Genomic DNA, 21,594 nt, shown 5'->3' with positions numbered 1-21,594 from the left:
CCAGCAGGGGGGGACCTGGGAGGCTGTCACAATAATCCAGACAAGAAGAGGTGAGGCTCTGCACTAGGGCAGGAGCTATGTGAGTAGAGGGAGGTGGATGCCAGAGAGGGCGGGGAGACAGAATCCCCAAGACGCGGCAGCCGCCTGCATGTGTGGGATGGGGAAGAGCATGTCCAAGATGTCTATGAAGATGCAAACCTGGGTGACTGGGAGCATGGCAGCATCCTCAACAGAGAGAAAGCTGGGGAAGGCTTAGGTTTAGGGGGAAAGATGATGAATTCAGAGTGTGGGGTCCCCACAGGCCAGTGAAGCAGAAAGGACCAATAGGAAGCACTGGAGTGGAGGAGAAAAGTACAAAGATTTGGCAGTCATCTGTTAAGAGATGACATTCAAATACAGGCGAGCTGCTGAGAAAGCCAAGGGAGAAGGTATATAGGGAAAAGAGGGCCCGAGAGAGAACTTCCAGGGATACCCATGACTTAGGGGGCGGGAGATGGATGGTGAACCAGCAAAGGAAACAGAAAAGGAATAAACAGTGAGGGAGAGGGGGAAGGAGAAGGAGAGAGGAAGAGATGCAGAAGGAGAAGGGGAGGGAACGGAGAGGGGGAGGAGGAGAGGGAGGGGGAAGGGAGAGAAAGCAGAGAAGGAGAGAAGGAAGAGGATTCCAATAGCCAAGGAGAAAACTGACAGGAAACCAACAAGACAGAGCTGAGTTTTAAGTAAGCCAATAGAAGGAGTTCTGAAGCACCAATGAAAGTCAATAGCACATAAGATGTTGAGTCAGATGTCCCAGGTTCAAAACCGAGCTCTGCAGGAACTTCTCACTTCTGCAGGAATTTGGCTGTGTCCTTTCTCATCTCTAGACCTTGGTTTCCTCTTTTATAAATGGAAAGGGTGGGGCTAGGTGATGCCTAAAGTTCCTTTTAATTCTAAGTCCTAACTGTGTTCCAATCAGTACTACTCTTTTCAAATAGAACATAAGAAAATGGAACATGGACCAAACCTACATTCACAGGCTGGGAAAGATGAGGGTGGGGTGGGAGGATAGGCAGGAATTCCTCCTTCCAGAAGATGGGGTCAGACCACTCACCTTGGTGGATGGGTGAATGGGAGGCAGAGGGGGACCACAAAAGATGATTCCTCTGCAGTTGAAGGTGGGGCAGGAACCCCACCACACAACCAAGAATGAAACAGGCTACGACCTAGTCCCCAGCTCTAGGACTCTAGGCAGGGATCCTAGTTCAACTCTAGGTCTATCCTACAGAGAAGAGAGAGTGGAAAGAAAAGCAGCCTGGCTTTCTGATAAAAACAAATTGTGGTTTCATCCCAATCCTGAAGACAATTTATCTGTGCAGTCAGTCACCAAATTTTTTAAAGCCTTTCGTGGGATAGAGGGCATAACTAACACCCACAGGTTTCTCACAGTCCTTCAAATAGCTATGACTGGAAACAGAACTTTGTTTAATGTCCACACATTCCACATCCATCCATTAATCACAGTGTTCCACAGAAGTAGGTGATGAGGCCAGCATCCATGCCCCAAAGCTCCCCTTCTGTGTCAAGTGGGGAGAGGGAGCTCCAAATAGAGACAGTGTGGGCTTTTTATCTCCTCGGAGAAGCAATTCCAGCTGCCTATAATGGTCCCAGAGCTCTCAGCTTTGAAATCCTAGGGCTAGCATCATCAGAAGCCATGAAACCCTTCTTCCCCAGAGTGTCTGTGGTTGCAACCAATGAATAGGACCCTGGGACCTACCAAACTTAGACCCAAGGGTAGCTTTGTGGAAAGCCCCTGGTTCATAAGGAGCAAGGCAAAGGCTCTAGGAAAACTAGAGCCTAAGTTCTTTCAGAAATGTCACTACAAAGAGTGGAGCTGCCAAATGTGACTCAGGAAAGTCAGGTGGATTTTATTAGTTAATTGAAGTTAACATTCAAAAACATAATCCAAAAGTCAAATCAGGTATACCTTAAAAGAGTACTTGCGGTTTATACGGTCTTCGGGCCCAACAGGAGAGATCACATAGCTGGGCAGTGGGATGCTCCCCAGGACAGCTTCTTCTCGACTGTCTTTGAACAGAAGGGAAAAAAGAGATCAGGATGAGCCATGAGATCTTGCCAAAAGGACAGGATGAGTCAGCAAGCATACATTAAGGCATGTGCTACATACAAGGTCTTGTCCTGGGTATTGGACAAACCTCTGCCCTCAAGGACTGGAGGCTGAGAATCTCAGCGCTCAGAGGGACCTCAGAGGGGATCTAGTCCTAATTGTAAAAGAGATGGAGTCTCCTCCCTAGCATTTCTGGCCAGTGGTCATTGAAACGAGCCTTGCTTTGCCCCACCTTGGAAACACAAACTGTGCTTGCAAGGAGACAGGAGGGGGTAGGGAGAGGGGGAGATCCAGACACAGTCCTCTAGAAAAGGAAGACAGCTGGGATTACCTTCTACTGGGGGGAAGGGCAGGAAAAGGAGATAAAGGGATCAGGAAGGCATCATGGAGGCGGGGGTGGCACCTGGGCTGATCCTCAAATAGAGAAACAAGTTTCAACAGGTGGAGATAAGAAGAGACAAGAGATAAGCATCCTCTCCCAGAGGGCAGAGCCAAACAACGGGCTACAGAATGAACTGATTAAACAACAATAATTATAGCTGACAAGAGGCAGCTTGCTACCATGGATAGAGAGCTGCCTTCAGGAGCAGGAAGACTTAGGTTCAAATCCTGCTTCCAACATCTGCTGGCTGTGTGATCCTGGACAAGTCACTTAAGTTTGGAGTACTCTGGGAAACTCGCTAAGACTACAAGTCGGTTTTTCAAAATCCTTGGTGGCCCATTCCCTTCCTACTCCTCAAATTTTCTTATACCTTCCTTCCTTCCCTGTACTCTGGGATCCAGCGACACTGGCCCCCTCTCTAGTCCTCATAGAAGACAGTCCATCTCCTGACTCCCAAGACCTCCGGTGTCCCCCATGTCTGGGCCTCTCTCCCTTCTCATCTCTGCCTACTGACTTCCCTGGCTTCCGTTAAGCCTCAGCTGAAGCCTGGCTTTCTGCATGAAGCCTTTCCCAGTCTCCTTTAATCTCAGGACCTTCCCTCTGGTGATTATCTCCAGTTTGTCCTGACTGTATCTGCTTTGTATGACTGAAGCTGCAGAACAGTTGATTAGCACAGGAGAGGCAAAATGGTCCAATGGGAAGAGCACGGAATTTGGAGTCTAAGGGAGTCTGTTTCTGATGCTTGCTACCTGAGTGAGCTTGGGCAAATCACTGAGTTTCTCTGGGCTTGGGTTTTTGCTTCTGTAAAACAAGATGGTCTCTTTCAGTTATAAATCCTCTAACCTCACAATACACAAATTTCCCTAGTGGACCTAGTCCACAAACTTGCTGTGACCACACTTACTCAGGCCAGCCAGTATCTCCACCACCTTCGGAAAGTTACTTCAACTCCCTGGGCCTCAGTCTCCACATCTATGAAGTGAGGGGTTTAGACTAGATGGCCTCTATAGCCCAGTCCAGCTCCATATCTACAATCTAATACACTGGTAGAGGGGACTTCCTCACGTCCCTACACCAATGAAATAAAACTGTTTTCCACTGTGCCCAGATCTTCGAGACCCCTTTTGGGGTTGTTTTGGCAAAGATACTGGAGTGTTCTGCTATTTCCTTCTACAGGTCATTTTACAGATGAGGAAACTGAGGCAAACAGGGTCAAATGCCTTTTCCCAGGGTCATGCAGCTAGTAAATTACTCTAGGCCTGGTGGTCCATGAATTGAGTCACCTAACTGACCCCAGTGAAATCACAGGTCTAGTTTTTAAAAAAATCTTCAGTCTTGTTAAAAAAAAAACACAACAAAAACTTGACAGGTCTTCAAAGTGTTTCACATACATCCTTTTCATTTGACGTTCACGACACCTTTGTGAGGTAGCTGCCACAGCTATTGTTTTCTCCATTTTACAAATGGGTAAACTGAAGCTCAGAGCTGTGAAAGGGACTTTCTCATGATCACACAGCTCATACTTATCAGGACCAGGATTTGAACTAGGGTCTTTCTTGCCTCCCAATGCAGCCTTATCTCCCATATACCAATCCTGCCTCTGAACTGTAACATTTAATAGGTGACAAGACTGGGCAGAACCCTGCATTAAGCACTAGGGGAGATATGAGATAAAGATATTAGACAAGGCAGGCCCTTACCCTCAGGGAGTTCCCATTCTAATAGAGACATGAGATGACAGATCCCACAGGACTATAATACCTAAGGTAGGGGCAGCTAGGTGGCACAGTGAATAGAGCACCGGCCCTGGAGTCAGGAGGACCCAAGTTCAAATCTGGCTTCAGACACTTGACACACTTACTAGCCTTGTGACTTTGGGCCAGTCACAACCCCAACTGCCCTAACTTCCCCCCTCCAAAAAAGATAGCAAAAAACCCCACAAACTTACTAGTCGTGTGACCTCAAGCAAATCATTTAACCCCAATTGCCCAGTCTTCCCCCCCTCCAAAAAGAAAAAAAAATAAGATAAATGGAGGGGTTCAAGATCAAGCATTATGTGAGTGAGGTAGGAGGGCAAAGGTTTGTACTGACAGGGGGAGCCTCAAGTAAGTTATCTGAATAGTTGAGTTGAGCTTTAAAAGATGAATAGGATCAAAGGGGCCTGGGTTTGTAGATGGAAGGGACAGTAGCAGTAGCCTAGGAATTCACAGGAGAAGAAACCAAAGCAGATTTCTCCTAGATTATAAACTCCATGAGGGAGCGATCTGAGTTCTCTGCCTAGCAAAGCGCTCAACACATATTCAGGGCACTGAATTACATCCTTTGTCTGTGCATGCACACATATGCATGGGTCTCCTCTTTTAAATTTGACTGGAAAGTTTCCACACCAGGATTGTGCCCTCAGTGGGACAGGATTTGGGAGGACTGTGGGAGGTACAGTAGTCTTCTAAATGAATCAAACTGAAGAGGACGTAAATAACCCAGACACCTCCCCTAGGAAGGATCACCCCTCTTCCCTCCCTTTGCTCCCTCTAAGCTCTAGCCAAGCTAGACTTCTCTCCTCCTCCCATTTTCATCCTGCCTTCTGTCCTATGCCTACGCTTTTGCTCACCCTATGGGCTCCCCCCCTTACCTTCTCCATCTGGTTTGTTAAAGTCCTTCCCTTCTTTCAAAAACCAGCTGAGAAACTACCTCCTCCATGAAGTCTTCCCCGACTGCCTGGACCTCCTAGTGAGGGCCATCTCTCCTGCCTCACATGGCATGGCATTTTTAATCTGCACTTTCTCCTATCAGTCATTTATGAGCCCATCCTTGCCAGGCTGGATTATAAACTCCTTGAAAGCAGCACCTGGGTCATCCCTTTCTTTGTGTTCTCAGTGCCTTGGCATATAGTAGGCGATTCTTAATAATTTTTGCTGAACTGAACTGCTCAGACTACCAGAGACAGGGACGGAAAGCAAACTCTTCTGGGGGATGCAGTTTCAGAGCCCTACTGTCAGCCAAATGTGGGAACAAGATCAGAACCACAAACTAAGAGCCCTCAAAGCAATTTCATTTTGTCAGGCTTGGAAACATCGAGGTGGGTCGGCTGCACTGGGCACCTTGATGAAGACTGTGAAACTGACCTAAAGAAAGGGCTTCAAAACCACTTCTGTCTCTGCCAGTGAGAATGTCTTCTCACCTTTATAGTAGAACAAACAGTAATCAGCAAGCACGAACCATCTTCTCTTCCATAATCTCATCCCAGAGCTGTCCTACAAAATAGAGCAAGCCAATTCAGAGGGACCCTTATGTATAGCCCTCCCCACCCTACCACTGCTGCACCAGTGAATCAGGGAGGTAATGTGGCCTCACTGTAGCCTTTGTGATAAATGTAATAATAATACATTTCCATGGGCCTACAGGGTTTACAAAGTGTCTTTCTCCCAACAGCCCTGGCAAGGAAGGAGTATGAGTAATATATTGCACCCATTTTATATATGAAGAAACTGAGTGTCAGATGGGTTGACTAACTTACTCAAAGTAATGCTCCCCTTAATGCTCTAGAACACGGGTGGGAACCTGTGGTCTTAAGGTCCTCTAAGTCCTCAAGTGCAGCCCTCTGAATGAATCCAAACTTCACCAGACAAATCCCCTTAATAAAAGGATTTGTTCTATAAAACTTGAACTCAGCCAAAAAGTTGCACCCGAGGACCTAGAAGGTCACATGTGGCCTCGAGGCCTCAGGTTCCCCCACCCTTGGGCTAGATAAATGCTAGATTATGCAGAGATGAGTTCCTGACCAAAAGCACTTTGTGAATGATATGTCTATTACAGAATAGGACAGAAATGCTGAGTTTTCTTTTTTTACTTTTTCTGGGGAAGATTCCCCATTCCTGCTGTCCCTTCTCATTGTCTGAAGCCCTCACCTGTTTGTGCAACCAGCCTCTCACCACCACAGGGACATTGGGGTTCCTTCTGATCGCCTGGTCCCTTTTCCCAAAGCTGTGAACTTTGTTAGTCTTGATAACCTAAGGAAAGAAGAAAACAACCTTAAGATTTTGACTACAGAATTAGGAAGGATTTAGGTTTGATTCAAGAAAGAATGCCCTAGTCCCAAGAGCTGTGGTCCTCCCCCTCCCTTTTTTTTTAACAACAGCAGCATCAGGAACCATCATTTGACTCTGAAGCATGGAGGCCAGGACAATAACTTCCAAGTCCTAGAAATGTATGGCCAAGGAACAGAGATAACCAGGAGCAAATCTTGTATGTTCTTGGGCAAATCCCTTCCCTTCTCTGGGCCTATAACCTCCTTCATAAAAGTGAGGAGTTGGCTTCTGAACTCCTGTGATTCTGTGGGATTTAACCTTTGGGGTGCCTCCAGGTCCTCACCCAGGGCTGTGTGCACAAGATGGCCTCAATAAACACAGGTGCTGAAGATGAAAAAAGGGTGTTACCTGCAGCTTTAGTGGGCTGCATTGAACCCAAGCTCTTGGGTGCAGAGGTAGGCAAAGGTACCCTCAGCCTCACTACAGTGAACCAGAAACCCAGGATTCCAGGTTGAGGCTGATGGATCACTTGAGCTGGGGAGTTTTAAGCTACCGTGGGCTACAGGTGATTGGGAGTCTGTACTGAATCTGGCACCAATATGATGACTGGGAGTAGGAAGGACCACCAGATTGCCTAAGAAGGTTCGAGCTGACTCAAACTTCAGAGCCAGAAAGCAATGAAGCTGAGCTCATGAATGGCCACTGTACTTCCAGCCTAGGAAGACAGGGAGACTCAGCCTCAAAAATAAGTAAATGAACAAATAAATAAATGCAATCAACATAGCAAAAATTAAATAAGTAAATGGAATGGGCTGATGGGTGGGAGAGTTATCTGAATAGTGTGATGCACTGTGCAAATAGGAGGGATCTTTCCAAAATCCTTGCCTGGACTCTGGCTTTCACCTGATAGGCCAAGGTCAAGGTTACAGAGAAGGGAAGGGACAGTTGAGTCACCTGGGACTTACCCTTGGTCCTGATTTCATATCCAGAGTGGACGTAGTTCCAACTGTGGATGTCTCACTGACCATACTGGAGGGTCTCTGGTTCATAAACTCTTGCTTTGACATATGCGGATTTGGCCTAAAGACAGAAGGGAGAAGGAACAGTTCAACATGAGAAGACTGGAGGTTGAGGGCTTCCACCTGAGAAATGGGCAGCGTTCACAGGAGGCGTGGTACAGGCTCCATTATAGCAGCATTGACTTGGGAGTCAGAAGAATCCCAACTTTGTCATTTCCCACTTTCATGACTTTGGGGAAAACCTTTAAACTCCCTGGGCCTCAGTTTCCTCATCTGTAAAAGGAGGGGGTTGGACTAGATGACCACTAAGGTCTCTTCAAGCTCTAGAACTATGACCCTATGGTCCTCGTAGACTGACCACACAGCTTTCTTCCCTTAGTTTCTAAACCCACCACTCTATCTGTTCATCAGTTAGACACAATCAACCACATTGGGCTGATAAACATGTAGGCTTTTCAGACCATAGCTCTGGAGCTGTCAAGGACTTCAGAGACCAGGTACTCCAACTCTTTCATTTTACAGATGAGGAAACTGAGGCTCAGAGAACCTCATGGTTTGTCCAGGGTCTCACAAACTCTAAAGGTAGAGGCAGGATGGGGCTCTCTGCATCAGATAGTAAGGAAGCGGAGGGACAGAATCACTCAAGCCTGATGGCCACCTTCTCCATCCCAATCAAACACTCAAGCACCCCAAGCACCCCTCCTCCTGCCCTGCACATGCAGTATCTGCTTACGGGCGCACAACCACACATCCAGCTATCGGCTCTGTAGTCAGCGCTTGGCATTCAGTAATCCACCCCTTACACATACATACACCTCCATCTGCCCAGGATCCCAGAAAAAACTATTTATAATTAGTAACTAGAGATGATTCCTTGCTCCCTGCCCCCCTAAATACACACAGATACAGAAATGCTTACATAAACGCCCACGGGGCCCACATCCCAAAATAGACCACATAACAAAGAATTCTATTCTGAGAACACTTGGTTCTCCCCAAAATAGGCCTGCAAAGATACTTAACCCTTTGTATGGCACCTGGAAAAGGAGGTGGGAATGCTAACCAAACATACCCCTGGACCAGGAGGAAAACGAAAATGATTCTACTACTTCCTATTATAGAGCTCCACTCAAGGAAGCCCACCCAGGCCCCTCCGACTCCCTCCTGAAATCATCACGAGACACTGGCAAGGTCCTCTGTTACCTGCCTCTGCAATGCCCCCATCCCCCATCCCTACTGGGGCAGCTGCAAATGCAGCCAGCAAAATGCTTCCAATGAAACTTCAGTACTTGTTCATGAAAAAACAAAGAAGTTAGCCCGCGTCTCCCACTCAACTCACCAATCCTCCTGTCTCCCGGAGAGGAATCCTCCCTCTAAGCAGCAGATACTGGATTCTTGTTTACCACTTGCCCAGCGGGCAGGTTAGGGATGCTGAGTGCCAAACTGAAGCTCTCCACTTTGGGGCAGGTGGAAACCTGATCTTGGAGTCAGAGGGGGAGGCCGCCACACCCCTCCATGGCCGTGCGGGTTCACAGACAAGAGAGCCACTTGGACCCAGTCGTAACCTGGGAAAACTGTCCAAGAGGAACCCAGGGGAAATCTGCTGATTCTCAGAATAATCCCTGGAATTAGGACAAGAGCTCTTGCGCCCCTAAGGACAGGGCTGGGATGCCCCCAGCTCTTCACAGAAGCAATCAGTTCACCCTATTCTCTGAACAATGGCACAGATAGGTAGGAGACTTCTGGAATGGCCAGGGGCCGGTGACTGCTGGCACTGGGTAGGAGGCTTGCTTTCCACTAGGAGGGGGAAAAAATCCAAACCAAAAAAAAACCCCACGTCACTGCCTTCTTATCAGCTCAGGCACAAGCTTTCAGATTCCCCACCCATTTTCTCCTTCCTAGCCAGTCTTTTGGTTACTTCTTTCCACTGAGAAAATGTCACTGAGCCCAAAACACTCAATTTAGGGATAGGCGGTGTTCATCCAGGAAGCGCCAGCAGAAATTCAGGAGGTGGGAAGGCACGTGGGAGGCCAGTGAGCCTGTCCCATTGCCTCTAGGCCGGGGTGCAAATACACTTTCTGTGGGCTTCCTCAATGGTCCCCTCCATGCTGTAAGAGCTCCAAAGTTGAGAGAGAGAGGATGAATATTTATTCTACAGTCTCTCAGTTACTCTTTCTAGTGTCCACAGAGACCCCCTTGGTCAGTGTGATCTGTGAAAAACTGAAAATCTTTCATCAACTGAATAGAAGGTTATATTTCTGCAGTAGGAAGTGAGACAAAGAGAAAGTGAGGTAGATAGATTATCACTGAATCTTATTAAGCCAATCCATGATGAAGTCCAGGCTAGGAAAATTGTGGCGGTATCGGACTCGGTTAAAATCCTACTTTGGTCATTTACTAGCTGTGTAACTTTAGACAAATCACAACCTCAATTTCTCAAACTGTCAAATGAAGTGTTGGAACAGACCCGTCCAGCTCTAGACCTTGGACACTATGAAACAATGCCTCTGTCATTCATAAGCTGAGTAACTTGGTGGGTAAGGCTCTTTTCCTCATCTGTAAAACAAAGTGGTTGGAATAGATGGGCTCTAAGGTATCTTTCAGCTCTCAGTCCATGACCCTATGACATCAGCTCTGCCCCCAATGCATCCAAAAACACCTCTCTGGTTTTTGTAGCCAGAGACCCAGAGGGTTCATGTGAAGTAAAAAGCTTTTCTCCTCTAGACTTGACCCTACTTCCTCCTGCCTGACACCTCCAGTTCTTGCATTTTCTGGAAACTTCCATACCCTTGGCTTGTTTTCTTTATCTGGATTGATGGCCACTCCCTAGCACCCACCCACCCACCCACCCACCCACCCATCCATCCATCCATCCATCCATCCACCCATCCACCCATCCACCCATGCATCCATGTTTGTGACATCCTATCCTGGTGTGAAAGAGATGAGAGCCCCAAGCATTCCACAGACTGAATAGGGAGACAAGGGGATGCAGAATGGGGAAGCCATTCTAAAGGACCATCACTCACTCACCTCCCTGATCCTCTTCTTGCCATGGCCAGACAATCACTGCCCCCAAAGCCCAGCAGTATCAGCCCTGTCACTCTAACCACTGAGATCCAGCTGTGGCTTAACTCCCAGCTCCCTGTTCTCCAGGGTGCCATCCCAAAGAGTCAGTTTAAGCCCAAGGCTTAAAACTTGTCATAACCAATGACTCTCGTGTGAAAATTCTCTCTAAGATCTTCTAAAAGTGCTGAAAAGAAATGGACCGCTGGGAAACCTGAGCAAACCCTTTGGGACATTCAGGCCACTTCATCTGAATGAAGGTTGCCTAAGGGGACCATGATCCACCTGCCTCTTGGACCAGGAATCTCCCAAGGGCAGGGAGTTCCCACAGCTTCTGGTTATTTTAAACCCCCACTAGCAAAAAGCACACACAGGGCAAGGATTTAAGTCTACAGGGGCCTTGGAGATCATTTATTCCAATTACTTCATTGTGCAGATGATAAAAATGAAGTTCAGAAAAGTTAAACAGCTCGCCCCAAGTGCCTAGTGCAGAATCTAAAATTAGGCTTTCCTAATACCAAGCCCAGCATTCCATCCTCTATATCATGCAACCTCTCACGGCTTCCCAAAGTGACTTCTTTGCAGGGGCCAGCACCGCAGCACTTATCTATTCTGACAGGCCTAGTGGACCTGAATTCAAATCCAACATCAGATACTTACTAGCTGTGAGCTTAGGCAAGTCACTTAATCTCTGTTTGTCTCAGTTTCCTCAATTGTAAAATGGGGATAATAATAGTACATAGTCAATGAACGTCTATTACAGGCTGGACACTGTGCTTAGTGCTAGAAATACAAAGAAAGGCCAAAGATTAGTCCCTGTTCTCAAAGAGCTCACAGTCTATCTCCCAGGCTTGTTGTGAGGATGAAACGCATTATCTGTAAAATGCTTTGCACACCTGAACATGCTGCATAAATACTAGATGCTGTTATTATTAACGATCAATCAATACACTTTGCTGTCACATCTTATATGCTCCCTCTCTATCTTACACTTCCTGTACTTGGGGGAATCCAAACTAATTCAGCCTCAGCCTTTTTGGGGGTGGAAGCCATTCACCCACCCTGGTTTTTACAGAGAAACTTCCCAGTCCCAAACGAGAGGAAATCTCTTGAGCTGAGATTAACATCTGTGGGGAAACTGCACAGTTTATAAGCATCCATAGATAGCTCACAGCACATGAGTCACTGAGATCCCGGGAGGAAGGAAAACACAAGACGGCAAGAAAGGCCACTAGGAGCGCATCTCAGTGTCGTGAAATGAAGTCGATTAATTCAAAAACCCATTTGCTGGGTTTCCGTGCTATAAGATTCCTGAACCACAGTGGGATGATACAACAAAGAACTCTTTCTCCTTGGCTTGGGTTATAGGAATGTTGATTATTTGGCTGGTGGGTTGTGGGCTGAGGATGCAGAGTGAGCCAGAAAGTTAACTCAATGGTCTTCCCACAAAAAAGAGGGGAGGGGAAAAGGGCATTAAAGGGTATTAGAATGCATTTGTCTACAGAAGCTAGCAAGAAAAGGGATTCCAAGCATCTAAGCCTAGGTTCTAACCTCGGCTTGGCCAGTGATCTCTCACTTGACCAGATACAGGTGACTTTGTCTTTTATTTTCTCATCTATAAAATGGGTGACCCCTCCTCCCAATTCTTACCTCTCAGTAGGTAATTAGGAAGTAGGAAGGGCAGATGTAAGACCCTAGGAAGAAGAAAAAGTAGGATCATAGACCTAGCAGTGGAAGGGGCCTCAACAAGGGTGGGTTAGAGCCAGTTCAAACTGGAGGGAGGGAAAGAGGGAAAGGGAGAGAAAGAGAGAGAGAAATACAGAAGAAAGAGAGACAAAGAGAGGGACAGAGACAAAGAGAGACAAACAGAGATAGAGAGACAGACAGCAAGCTGACTGTTAAATTGTCAGGGTGAGCATTTACACCTCAGAAATCAGCAAAAACTATAAATCAAGACGATTTATTGTGTTGATTGTCTGGACTTATGAAAGTAATGGAAAAATTATTAATGATGCAGATTACTTTTTTTTTTTGGCAAGGCAGTTGGGGTTAAGTGAGTTGCCCAGGGTCACATAGCTAATAAGTGTCTGAGGTCACATTTGAACTCTGATCCTCCTGACTCCAGGGCCAGTGCTCTATTCACTGCGCCACCTAGCTGCCCCCAGACTACCTTCTAAAGTGTGTTATGCATGCATTTTTTCCCCCCAGAGAATCAGTTTCCCAGCACACTGCTGCCCAAGAGATCACCTGGTACAACCTCTCCTTGTACAGATGAAGAAACTAAGATTCAGAGAAATGACATGGCCTGCCCAAGGTCACCCATGTCAAAGGTGTAACTTAATCAATAACAAACAAAATCAATGTTAATAAAAGAAACTGATTCTTTAATTACAGGGTCTTTGGTTAATCGTGTCTCACCCAGGGGTGATGAGTAAATAAGATAAAATAGACATTGTGCTTTATAACCATCACATTCTAAATACTTAGTATTTTTTTAAAATTATGAACCAGGACACTGGCCCCAACTCCATAAGAATGTCTCAAACATGGGGGCAGCTAGGTGGTGCAGTGAATAGAGCACCGGCCCTGGAGTCAGGAGGACCTGAGTTCAAATCCCACCTCAGACACTTGACACACCAGCCGCATGACCTTGGGCAAGTCATTTAACCCCAATTGCCCTGCCCTACCCCCTCTAAAAAGCAAAAAAATTAAAAAAGAATGTCTCAAGCAGCCAAGTCCTTTGAAAAAGCCCAATTCCATCTCCACGCCTTGGCTCACGTGGTCCTCCCAGAGCTGAGATGTACATCTCCTCCATCTGGGCAAGTCCCTTTTCCTTCAAAGTGTGTCCCAGGTCTGACTTCCTCCATGACTCCTTCTCCAAGATCCTTTCCCTTTCCCTCCTCTTCCAATTTCTTCAAACACTTCACTTCCATCTCTCCTTTGCATTAAACATGTCATAGTGATCTGGGTCCGTGTCTACCTGCCTGTCCAGATCAGGATCATAGATTTAGAACCAAAAGGGCCTTTAGAGGCTGAGTCCCACCCCTTCGTTGTGCCAAAGAAGCAAGGGTATCCTTTCTTGTTCAAATACTTATTAAACATCAAAATGTGAAAAGAGGGCTAGATTTGGAGCCCTAGGACCCAGGTTTGAATTAGTTCTATCACTTAACTATCTATGGGACCTAGGATAACTTATTTAACTTTTTCTGGGCCTCAATTTGTTCATCTGTAAAAAACAAAGGGGTTGAGCTAGAAAACTTCTAAGGTCATTTCCAGACAACGTTGGGGGCGTTGTACTCAGTACAGAGAAAGACAGGATGACAAGGTGGAGCTGAGAAACAAAACAGCCTGTGTCCAAAAGGCCTGCCAGTCTCCTGGGGGAGAGGGACAGAGACAGGACGTGTATTGGAGTCTACATCTCTTCCCACCAATCAGCACAGAAGCTCCTGGAGAGAAAGGTTTGTGTCAAATCTATCTCGGGATCTTGAGTGGTGCCCGGAACTGAACTGAATCTCTGTCTAGCACAGGGGTTCTTAACCTGGGGTCTCATGAACTTGTTCTTCCTCTTTTTGGAAGATTAGATCTCCCTTTCTCACACAGGCTGGAAGTGAGTAGTGGTCACTCACAGACCCAATCCCACTACTGATCGGCATGGGAACATGGGACAGTTCACAAGTCCTTAGGCAGCTCCCAGGGGCTCACCATATTGGTGCTGAACTTAGAACAGAAACTCTATAATCTTGAGAGGCCACTATAGCTCGGAACTCCTTAACAGAAGCGATCCATCAGCCTCAGCCTGCCCAGTAGCTGGGAGGATAGGTGTGCACCATCACATAAGGTCAACTTGAATTTTTTTCCTTCTAATATTTTGGTAAATCTTTCAATATCATTAATTTCTTTTCTAATACTATGTATTTTATTTTATGCCTTTTAAAAACATGACAAGAGTTCACTGGAATAAGCTTTACCAGATTTCCAAAAGGGGGATGGGACCCCCAAAAAAGGTTAAAATCATCCTCTGGGGAAGACATGCCCCTTGTAGGCCACCCACAACAAGCACAATTAGTGAAAATTAGTGGAATTTTCTTCCACTGAAAGCAGCAGGCTGTCCAGTTTCTGTAAACACACACACATTCACACGCACACACATGTATGCTGTCTTACCATTATATGACATTACCAACCAAACTGCACTTGGAAACTCCAGAATTTAAATTAAACTCACGGTTTGTTTTATTTCCATGGTACCCTCTTCTCTCCAAAGAACTCAAGCTGTCATACAATTAACTTCAAAAAACAGCAAATATTTTCTATAAACAGTTCCATAAACCCTTTCCATGAGGCTTGTTAGGCTGATAAGCAGCTGCCGGCTGGGGGCTTGGTGAAGTCCCATGAGATCCCTTGCACAGAACCATCCCATTTTGGCCTGGGAAGGTGGGGGATTGGGAAGGGGGGGGAAAGAGGCAGCATGGGGACCACTTAAGCCAAGTGTCACTAAACAACACCTGTAGCTCACCAATTGCTTGAAAAAGAGGCTCACACATTTGTGGTTTGTGTTATGGGAATCACACACAGCTCATTTGAAATAATTGAGACATGGGAGGAGGAAGGAGGGGGCAGAAAGCCCTCAGACAAATGACACTGAATTCTTTAAGGCAGTTCAAGCATGTTCACACCCACGGTTTTAAAGGGTTTGAAGGAAAAAGAAAAAGGAAGATAGAATAAGCAGTAGGGAAAAGAGGAGGTAAATGTCCCAGGCCCAGACGCCAGACAGACTGCCAACGCCTCCTTTAAACTCCCAACACCCTGGGGGAAACTGTCTGATACTGGGTCCCATTCACCCTGGGCCCCCCACACTTATTACTCAATTCTCATTCTCAGTGTGCCTTCTTTTCCACCCTCCCAATTTCTTCTGTGTGTCTACACTGTATCTGCCTCCCCCTTCCTCCACCTCCCAAACCCCTGCACACACACCTCATCTCTGTGGGGAGAAAGCCAGCCCATACAGCATCACCTCACTTGGCAAAACAACATCTGGTAGGCAGCCAGCCACACATGCCTCTGTCGGGTCTGGCTCCCCTTCCTCTGCCTTGGGAAGCTCAGTTCTCTTTTGTGACCACCCCACCCCCAACCACCACCACCTCCTATGCATTCATTTTCTGGGGTGCATCCAAGTCAGAAGTCCTTAACCTTTTTCTTTCTGTGAAGCCTTATAGAAGACTGGTAAAGCCTATGGATCCCTTCTCAGGATCGTGTTTAGAAAGGTGTATGATAAAATACCCAGGATTACAAAGAAAACCAGTACTGAAATCTAGTTATAAAGATATTTTTTAAAAACCAAGTTCATGGGCCCAGGGGAAGAGTCTCCCCTAAGGAACATGGAGACCAATGGAGACCACAGCACTTTCCCAGTTTGGAGGGAGGGGAACAGAGCAAATGTAAGCTGACAGGACAAGGGAAAAGTGGGATTCCACCTGTAGGATGCCCCTCCATGCAAAGCCAGACAGAGCCGTGAGCTTCTCCACCCAACCCAAGAGTGAGGATTTCACAGCCAGGAAGCGGTTGATGTGTTTCCCTAGGGATCTACCAGGACAGCTGCCTCCAGTAGGCCCATGCCCCCAAACCAAGCCTCTTCTCCAAACACAACAGTGCCAAAACCAAACCAACACCCCACCCAGGTTCTGGGCCAACTGGGCCGCTCCACGGTCGCTGCCTACCTGCTCACTGCATTAGCGCCACCGCCTCCACTAGGCAGGAAAACTAAACGGCTCAAGTTTCTGCATCTGCATCCCAGGTGTCTCAGTTTCTCCCCCATTTTCCTGCTGCCATGGTAACCAAATGCAACAGGCAAAGGCAGCCCCAGACTGACTGTCTCGCGAGGCCTGGTATGGATGGATCAGCCACAGTCACCCACAGTCTGACAAACCAGCAGGAAGGGATGCTTATACTCTGAGCTGCCTATGCATTCTGAGCAGCCCCAAGAGGCCTCTGGAGAAGACAATGACTCTTCCTGGGCTCAAAAGTCTCGCGTCAGGACTACAGAGTCACAGCACTTAGCAGCTTCTAGTAGAGTTCACCAGAAACCCACCAGCTTCTATCCCTTGGCCCTGTCACTACAATGCACCTGTCCAGATAGCTAGCATGCGTGTGCACACACGTGCACACACACACACACATGCACCCCTATCTACCATCCCATTGCCTTGCCTGCAGAAACAACTGGATTATTACTGAAAAAAGTTACTAAATCAGCAAATACATTCCTTTCTGCTAAAGAGACCAAAATCTTTAAAACTTTTGTATGTCATCATCCTGAGTAGCACCAGTGACACTTTCAGTCAAGGATAGAAAACCTGGCTTCCTTTTAAATATCCAGGTAATGAATCCATCAGGTGACTCAGATCTCAAACAGAAGGCCCTCCCATCCATGGAGCTCTTGGAACACTGATGGACAGGCAGACCCAGCTACCTCCCTGGGGAGGAAGCTCCAAGATGAACATCCATCCTTTCCAAAAGCCTTTGTAAGAATAGGGAGCTACAGAACTTGCAGAGCGCGTGATGCCAACTCCCAAGTCTCACCCCAGCACCAAATTCTCCCCAGAGCCTGGGGAGTGCTCACTGTACAAAGGCTGCTTTCAGTCCTGCCCCTGCACCATTGCTCTGGGGCTTCTCTCCTCTTTGCTGAGAATGGCAGAGGCCTTTGTGATCAGCTCCTGGGCAGCTCAGTAACAGTGCCCATTAATGAAAGTGCTACACACCCAAGCACTAACAAGGGTAGTGAGACTTCCCATAACACTGAGGTTTCATCTCAAAATTTAAATCTCCATCTTTATGACACCCCTATGAAGTCTCTCTATAACTCCCCCCCCTTGGTTTTTTTTTTCCAAGAAATGGACAACCTGAGTGATGCCTCAAGAATTTGATGACTGGACTCAGCCTAGAGGGTAGAAAGAGGGTACTGGATTAGAATCCAACCAGGAAATTCTCCCACAAAAGTAATGAAGCAGAGAACAGAAGTGAAAAGTCCCAAGAAAGGGGCAGAATCAGAGCAGTATGAAGTCCAGGCCAAGATTTTTTTTTTTTCTTGCTGGGATAAAATCTGCAGTGTGGGAAGAGGAACCCAAACGAAAAAGGCCAGAACAAGGAAACAGGATCAGAGAAGAAGCATCAACTCAGGCTCCAGGCTATAATAAGAAAGGAAAAAAAAAAGTAGGAGACTCACGAGAATAAGAAAGGCAACTGAAGAGTAAGAGGAGGGCAAGAAGAAGATGCTGAGGACTTGCTGGCAAATGTTGTCTTTGTCCAAGTCCACGCTGCCCACAAAGGGCGGAGGAGCCCCACCAGACACTGACACCAAGCACAGCGTCCGGTTCTGGACTCACAATTCAAGAATGTAACAGAGAACTAGGCCAGAGAAGAAGCAAAGAAAGGATCCAAGCACAAGAAAACAGGACCCGTGATGAAAGAAAATCTGAAGGAACTGGGCTTATTTAACCCAAGAGGGAATGATCACAGCTTATGACCCAAGACAACAAAAACACTGACAGTTAAAAGTCTCAAGCTAATAACAATAGCCTGTTCTTTGATACAACAAAATTCCAGTATAGCCAAAGAATTTGGATCATTCCCCTTGAGTTCAGTGAAATGAGATCTATGGCCCAGTCTATGCCTAGGCTCAGAAGACAGATGGAAGAAGGGATGACCCTCTTTCCATTCAAAGAGCTCTCAGAGTCTGTTAACAAATGACTACAGGAAATTGTAGTCTTGCCTTCAGATAAGAGCAAAAGCTTAAGGAGAGGAGGTCTACAGGTTCGGGGATAGAGACAGCTCTCTAGACCACTGTGACCAACAGAAAAGCTTTGCAGAGCACACCAATCTGCCTGCTGACCGACTAATTAAATTCACCTATTGTGAATCTTCTGAGATCATGAAAGAACATAAGGGTGCTGGTCAGAGGACAGAAATCCCCCACAGCAGCTTTTTCACACTGTGTCTTTTATCCTCAGGCCTCCTAAAGCACCCCTTTTACTCACTTTTACAGCAGATGACACCCTATTTTACTAAGAAAAAATTCTCATTCAGTCATTTTACTTGTGTCTAATTCATCATGACCCCATTTGGGGTTTTCTTGACAAAAATACAGGAGTGGTTTGCCATTTCCTTCTTCAACTCATTTTACAGATGAGGAAACTGAGGCAAACAAGGTTAAGTGATTTGTCTGGGGTCACACAGCTAGTGTCTGAGGCAGCATTTGAACTCAGCTCTTCCTGATTCCAGGCCCAGAACTCTAACCACTGTGCCACCTAGCTGAGGGCAATGCTAAAAATAGATATGATAATAGCACCCTCACCTCCTCTCTACTTCTCCAACCCTCCAAACTCTCTTCCCCTCCACTCATGGAAAGAGGCATTCCTCCTCTTCAGAGAAATTAATCCCAAAGCCCTCTCAGACTTTGCTCCAATCATCAACCTTTCTTTTCCAAACACCTCCAAACCTTCCTCTCCTAGATTGGTCCCATCTGATGAACAAATCTAATCCTTAAAAAAAGCCTTCCCTTGACTCCTCTACTCCATGTGTCTGTTCTGACATCTTTCTTGTCCCCTTCCTTGCCAAATTTCTTGAAAAATTTGCCTGCAAAGACTCCACATTCTCACTACCCTATCTATCCTCTCTTTTCTTAATCCCAATGCTGTAGTGAAGCTGCTTTTTCAGAGATCAACAAGAACCTCGCACTCATCGAATCCAATGACCACATTCCCCTGCTTCTCCTGCCACTGACTGCTACTTCTCTGATATAATCTCTCCCTGATCCCTTACGGTCAGTTTTCCTCAAGGGTCTGCCCCAGACCTTTTCTTGTCTCTCCCTCGGAATCGTCATTTGCTCCAAAGACTTCAGTACTTATTTATCAAACGAGATAATATTTATAAAGTGCTTAGCACAGTGCCTGATACACAGTGGGGCCGTATTAAATGTTCGTTCCCTTCCTTTCCCCTTGTTTTGACATAGATGACTCCTGAGGCTGACCTCTTGTCTGAGCTCCAGACTGGATAGGACTCCTTCACCAGTAAGTCCCCAGGGGCACCTCAAACAACACATCCCAGAAGGAACTGCTTATCTTTTCTCCTAAACCTGCTCCTTCTTCTGACCTCCCTACTTCTGGAAGGGGTGCAACCATTCTCTTGGCCTTTCCTGTCTGAAATCTTGGCGTTATCTTTGGTCACCAGAGAGGATGGAGAAGGAAAAGTCAATGAATTAGGAAGTCCCACTGACTCTCACTCCACAATACGCTTCGCATTGCATGTTGGCTCCCTTGTTAATAAGAGTCAGTTCCCTGAGAACAGGGACCGTTTTTTGCCTTTCTTTGTGTCTACAGCACTTAGAAAAGCTCTGGGCACTTAGTAAATGCTAAAGAAATGCATGATGACTTGACAATTTTTGTTTTGCTGACTATTCCCACTGTCCTTAACCTAATATATGTCTTTATGATCAATGCTCAATAAGAAATAGCTTCTTATCACCTCTCCATTCCTCCTAATCTCTCTTGCATAAATATGGTTAAACTCTCCTCTAATAAATTAAAAAAAAAACAAATATAAACAAAGCAACAAAAATATTAAATGGCTCCCTATTATTTATAAAGTCAAGTCTTAATTTTTTCATCTAACATTCCAGGTCTTCCTCGTCTGGCCACTACCCCACCTTTCCAGCCTTTTTCCTATTATCCCCTTCTGTGTAGTCTATGCTATAACCATACTGGTCCATCTGGTACTCCAAGCACATGTTTCATTTTACCATCTCCATGCCTTTGCGCATGCTTTTTCTTATACCTGGAATACCACCCCGCCCCCCTTCACCTGTTGAAAGCCTACACATTCTCTAATGCCTGACTCAAATGCCACCTTCTCTACAAAGACTTCTCTGATTTCCCGGAAGATAAGGACTGTCTCCTTGCCCTTGGACCACATAGAACATTTTTGTTTTACACTTTGTTAACATACTTATCAAATATAATGGGATATAATTCGAACTATAATATGTGTTTTATCCCCCTGCTAGACTGTGAGCCCATGAAAGCAGGGATTTTGTCTTATATAAGTTTTGTACCTTTCGTACCTTGGACAGTGCTCTCAATAAAACAGGCACTTGTTCGAATGGAATTTTGGCCACCTTGAGATCTAGGAATACAGGAATCTGGTCAATGGCAGACTGAAGAGATCCTCCATGTATTATATGGAAACAAATGGCGGTTGGTGCTCCTTCCAGATTCCCTATATCACATTTCAAGCATGTGGGGGAGTGGGATGGAGAAAAGGGAGCATTTTATTAAGCACCTACTATGTGCTGGGCACTGTGCTAAGTATTATCTCATTTGATCACAACACCCCTCAGAGGTGGGTGCTATTATTATCTCCATTTTACAACTGAGAAAACAATGCGGAGGTAAGCAGTGTATCTGCCTCTCACAGGGCAGTTATGAAGCTCAAATAAAATGTCCATAAAGTCCTTTTTATGGTTATAATTGTCCAGTCATTTCAGTCATGTCAGACTCTTTGTGACCCCATTTACGATTTTCTTACTGGAGTCGTTTGCCATTTCCTTCTCCAGCTCATTTTACAGATAAGGAAACTGAGGCAAACAGGGTTAAGTGACTTGCCATGGGTCACACAACTCCTAAGTGTCTGAGGTCAGATTTGAACTCAGGAAGATAAGCCTTCCTGACTCCAGGCCTGGCATTTTATCCAATGCACCACCTAGTTGCTCTGAAGTCATTTACAAACCATCAAGCGCTTGACAAAAGGCAGTACTCCCTGCAAAGGAAGAGTAATAACAACAATAACAGTAAAAAGACAGGAATGGGGTCCACCTGAAGGAAAGCATTCTTCCAATAAGAGGCTCAGAAAGTTCAGGTAAGCCCCTGCACTGCCCAAAGGCCGAGCATCTACTGTTTGTATCCATTTCAAGGGGCACAGAAATGACAAAGACTCCATAAACTT

General features: G+C 46.1%; 1 protein-coding gene across 4 annotated transcripts in view; it reads right to left on the bottom strand.

Moving 5' to 3' along the window:
- PLEKHA7 (pleckstrin homology domain containing A7) overlaps positions 1 to 21,594 on the bottom strand; it is a 244,745-nt gene that overhangs the window by 65,743 nt on the left and 157,408 nt on the right. For all 4 annotated transcript variants that reach the window (XM_069091103.1, XM_069091108.1, XM_069091104.1 and 1 more), the window contains 4 exons: positions 7,480 to 7,594; positions 6,395 to 6,496; positions 5,668 to 5,740; positions 1,964 to 2,064 (listed from right to left, as the gene is read on the bottom strand). In XM_069091103.1, the coding sequence (XP_068947204.1) occupies positions 1,964 to 2,064; positions 5,668 to 5,740; positions 6,395 to 6,496; positions 7,480 to 7,594 (391 nt within the window). The remainder of the gene's footprint in view (positions 1 to 1,963; positions 2,065 to 5,667; positions 5,741 to 6,394; positions 6,497 to 7,479; positions 7,595 to 21,594) is intronic.

Source organism: Petaurus breviceps, unplaced genomic scaffold, assembly GCF_028583685.1.
Source record: "Petaurus breviceps papuanus isolate PSGF00001 unplaced genomic scaffold, PetGlider_PUasm1.0 188, whole genome shotgun sequence".
NCBI classification, from domain to species: domain Eukaryota; kingdom Metazoa; phylum Chordata; class Mammalia; order Diprotodontia; family Petauridae; genus Petaurus; species Petaurus breviceps.
This window is presented reverse-complemented; position numbering and strand designations above follow the sequence as displayed.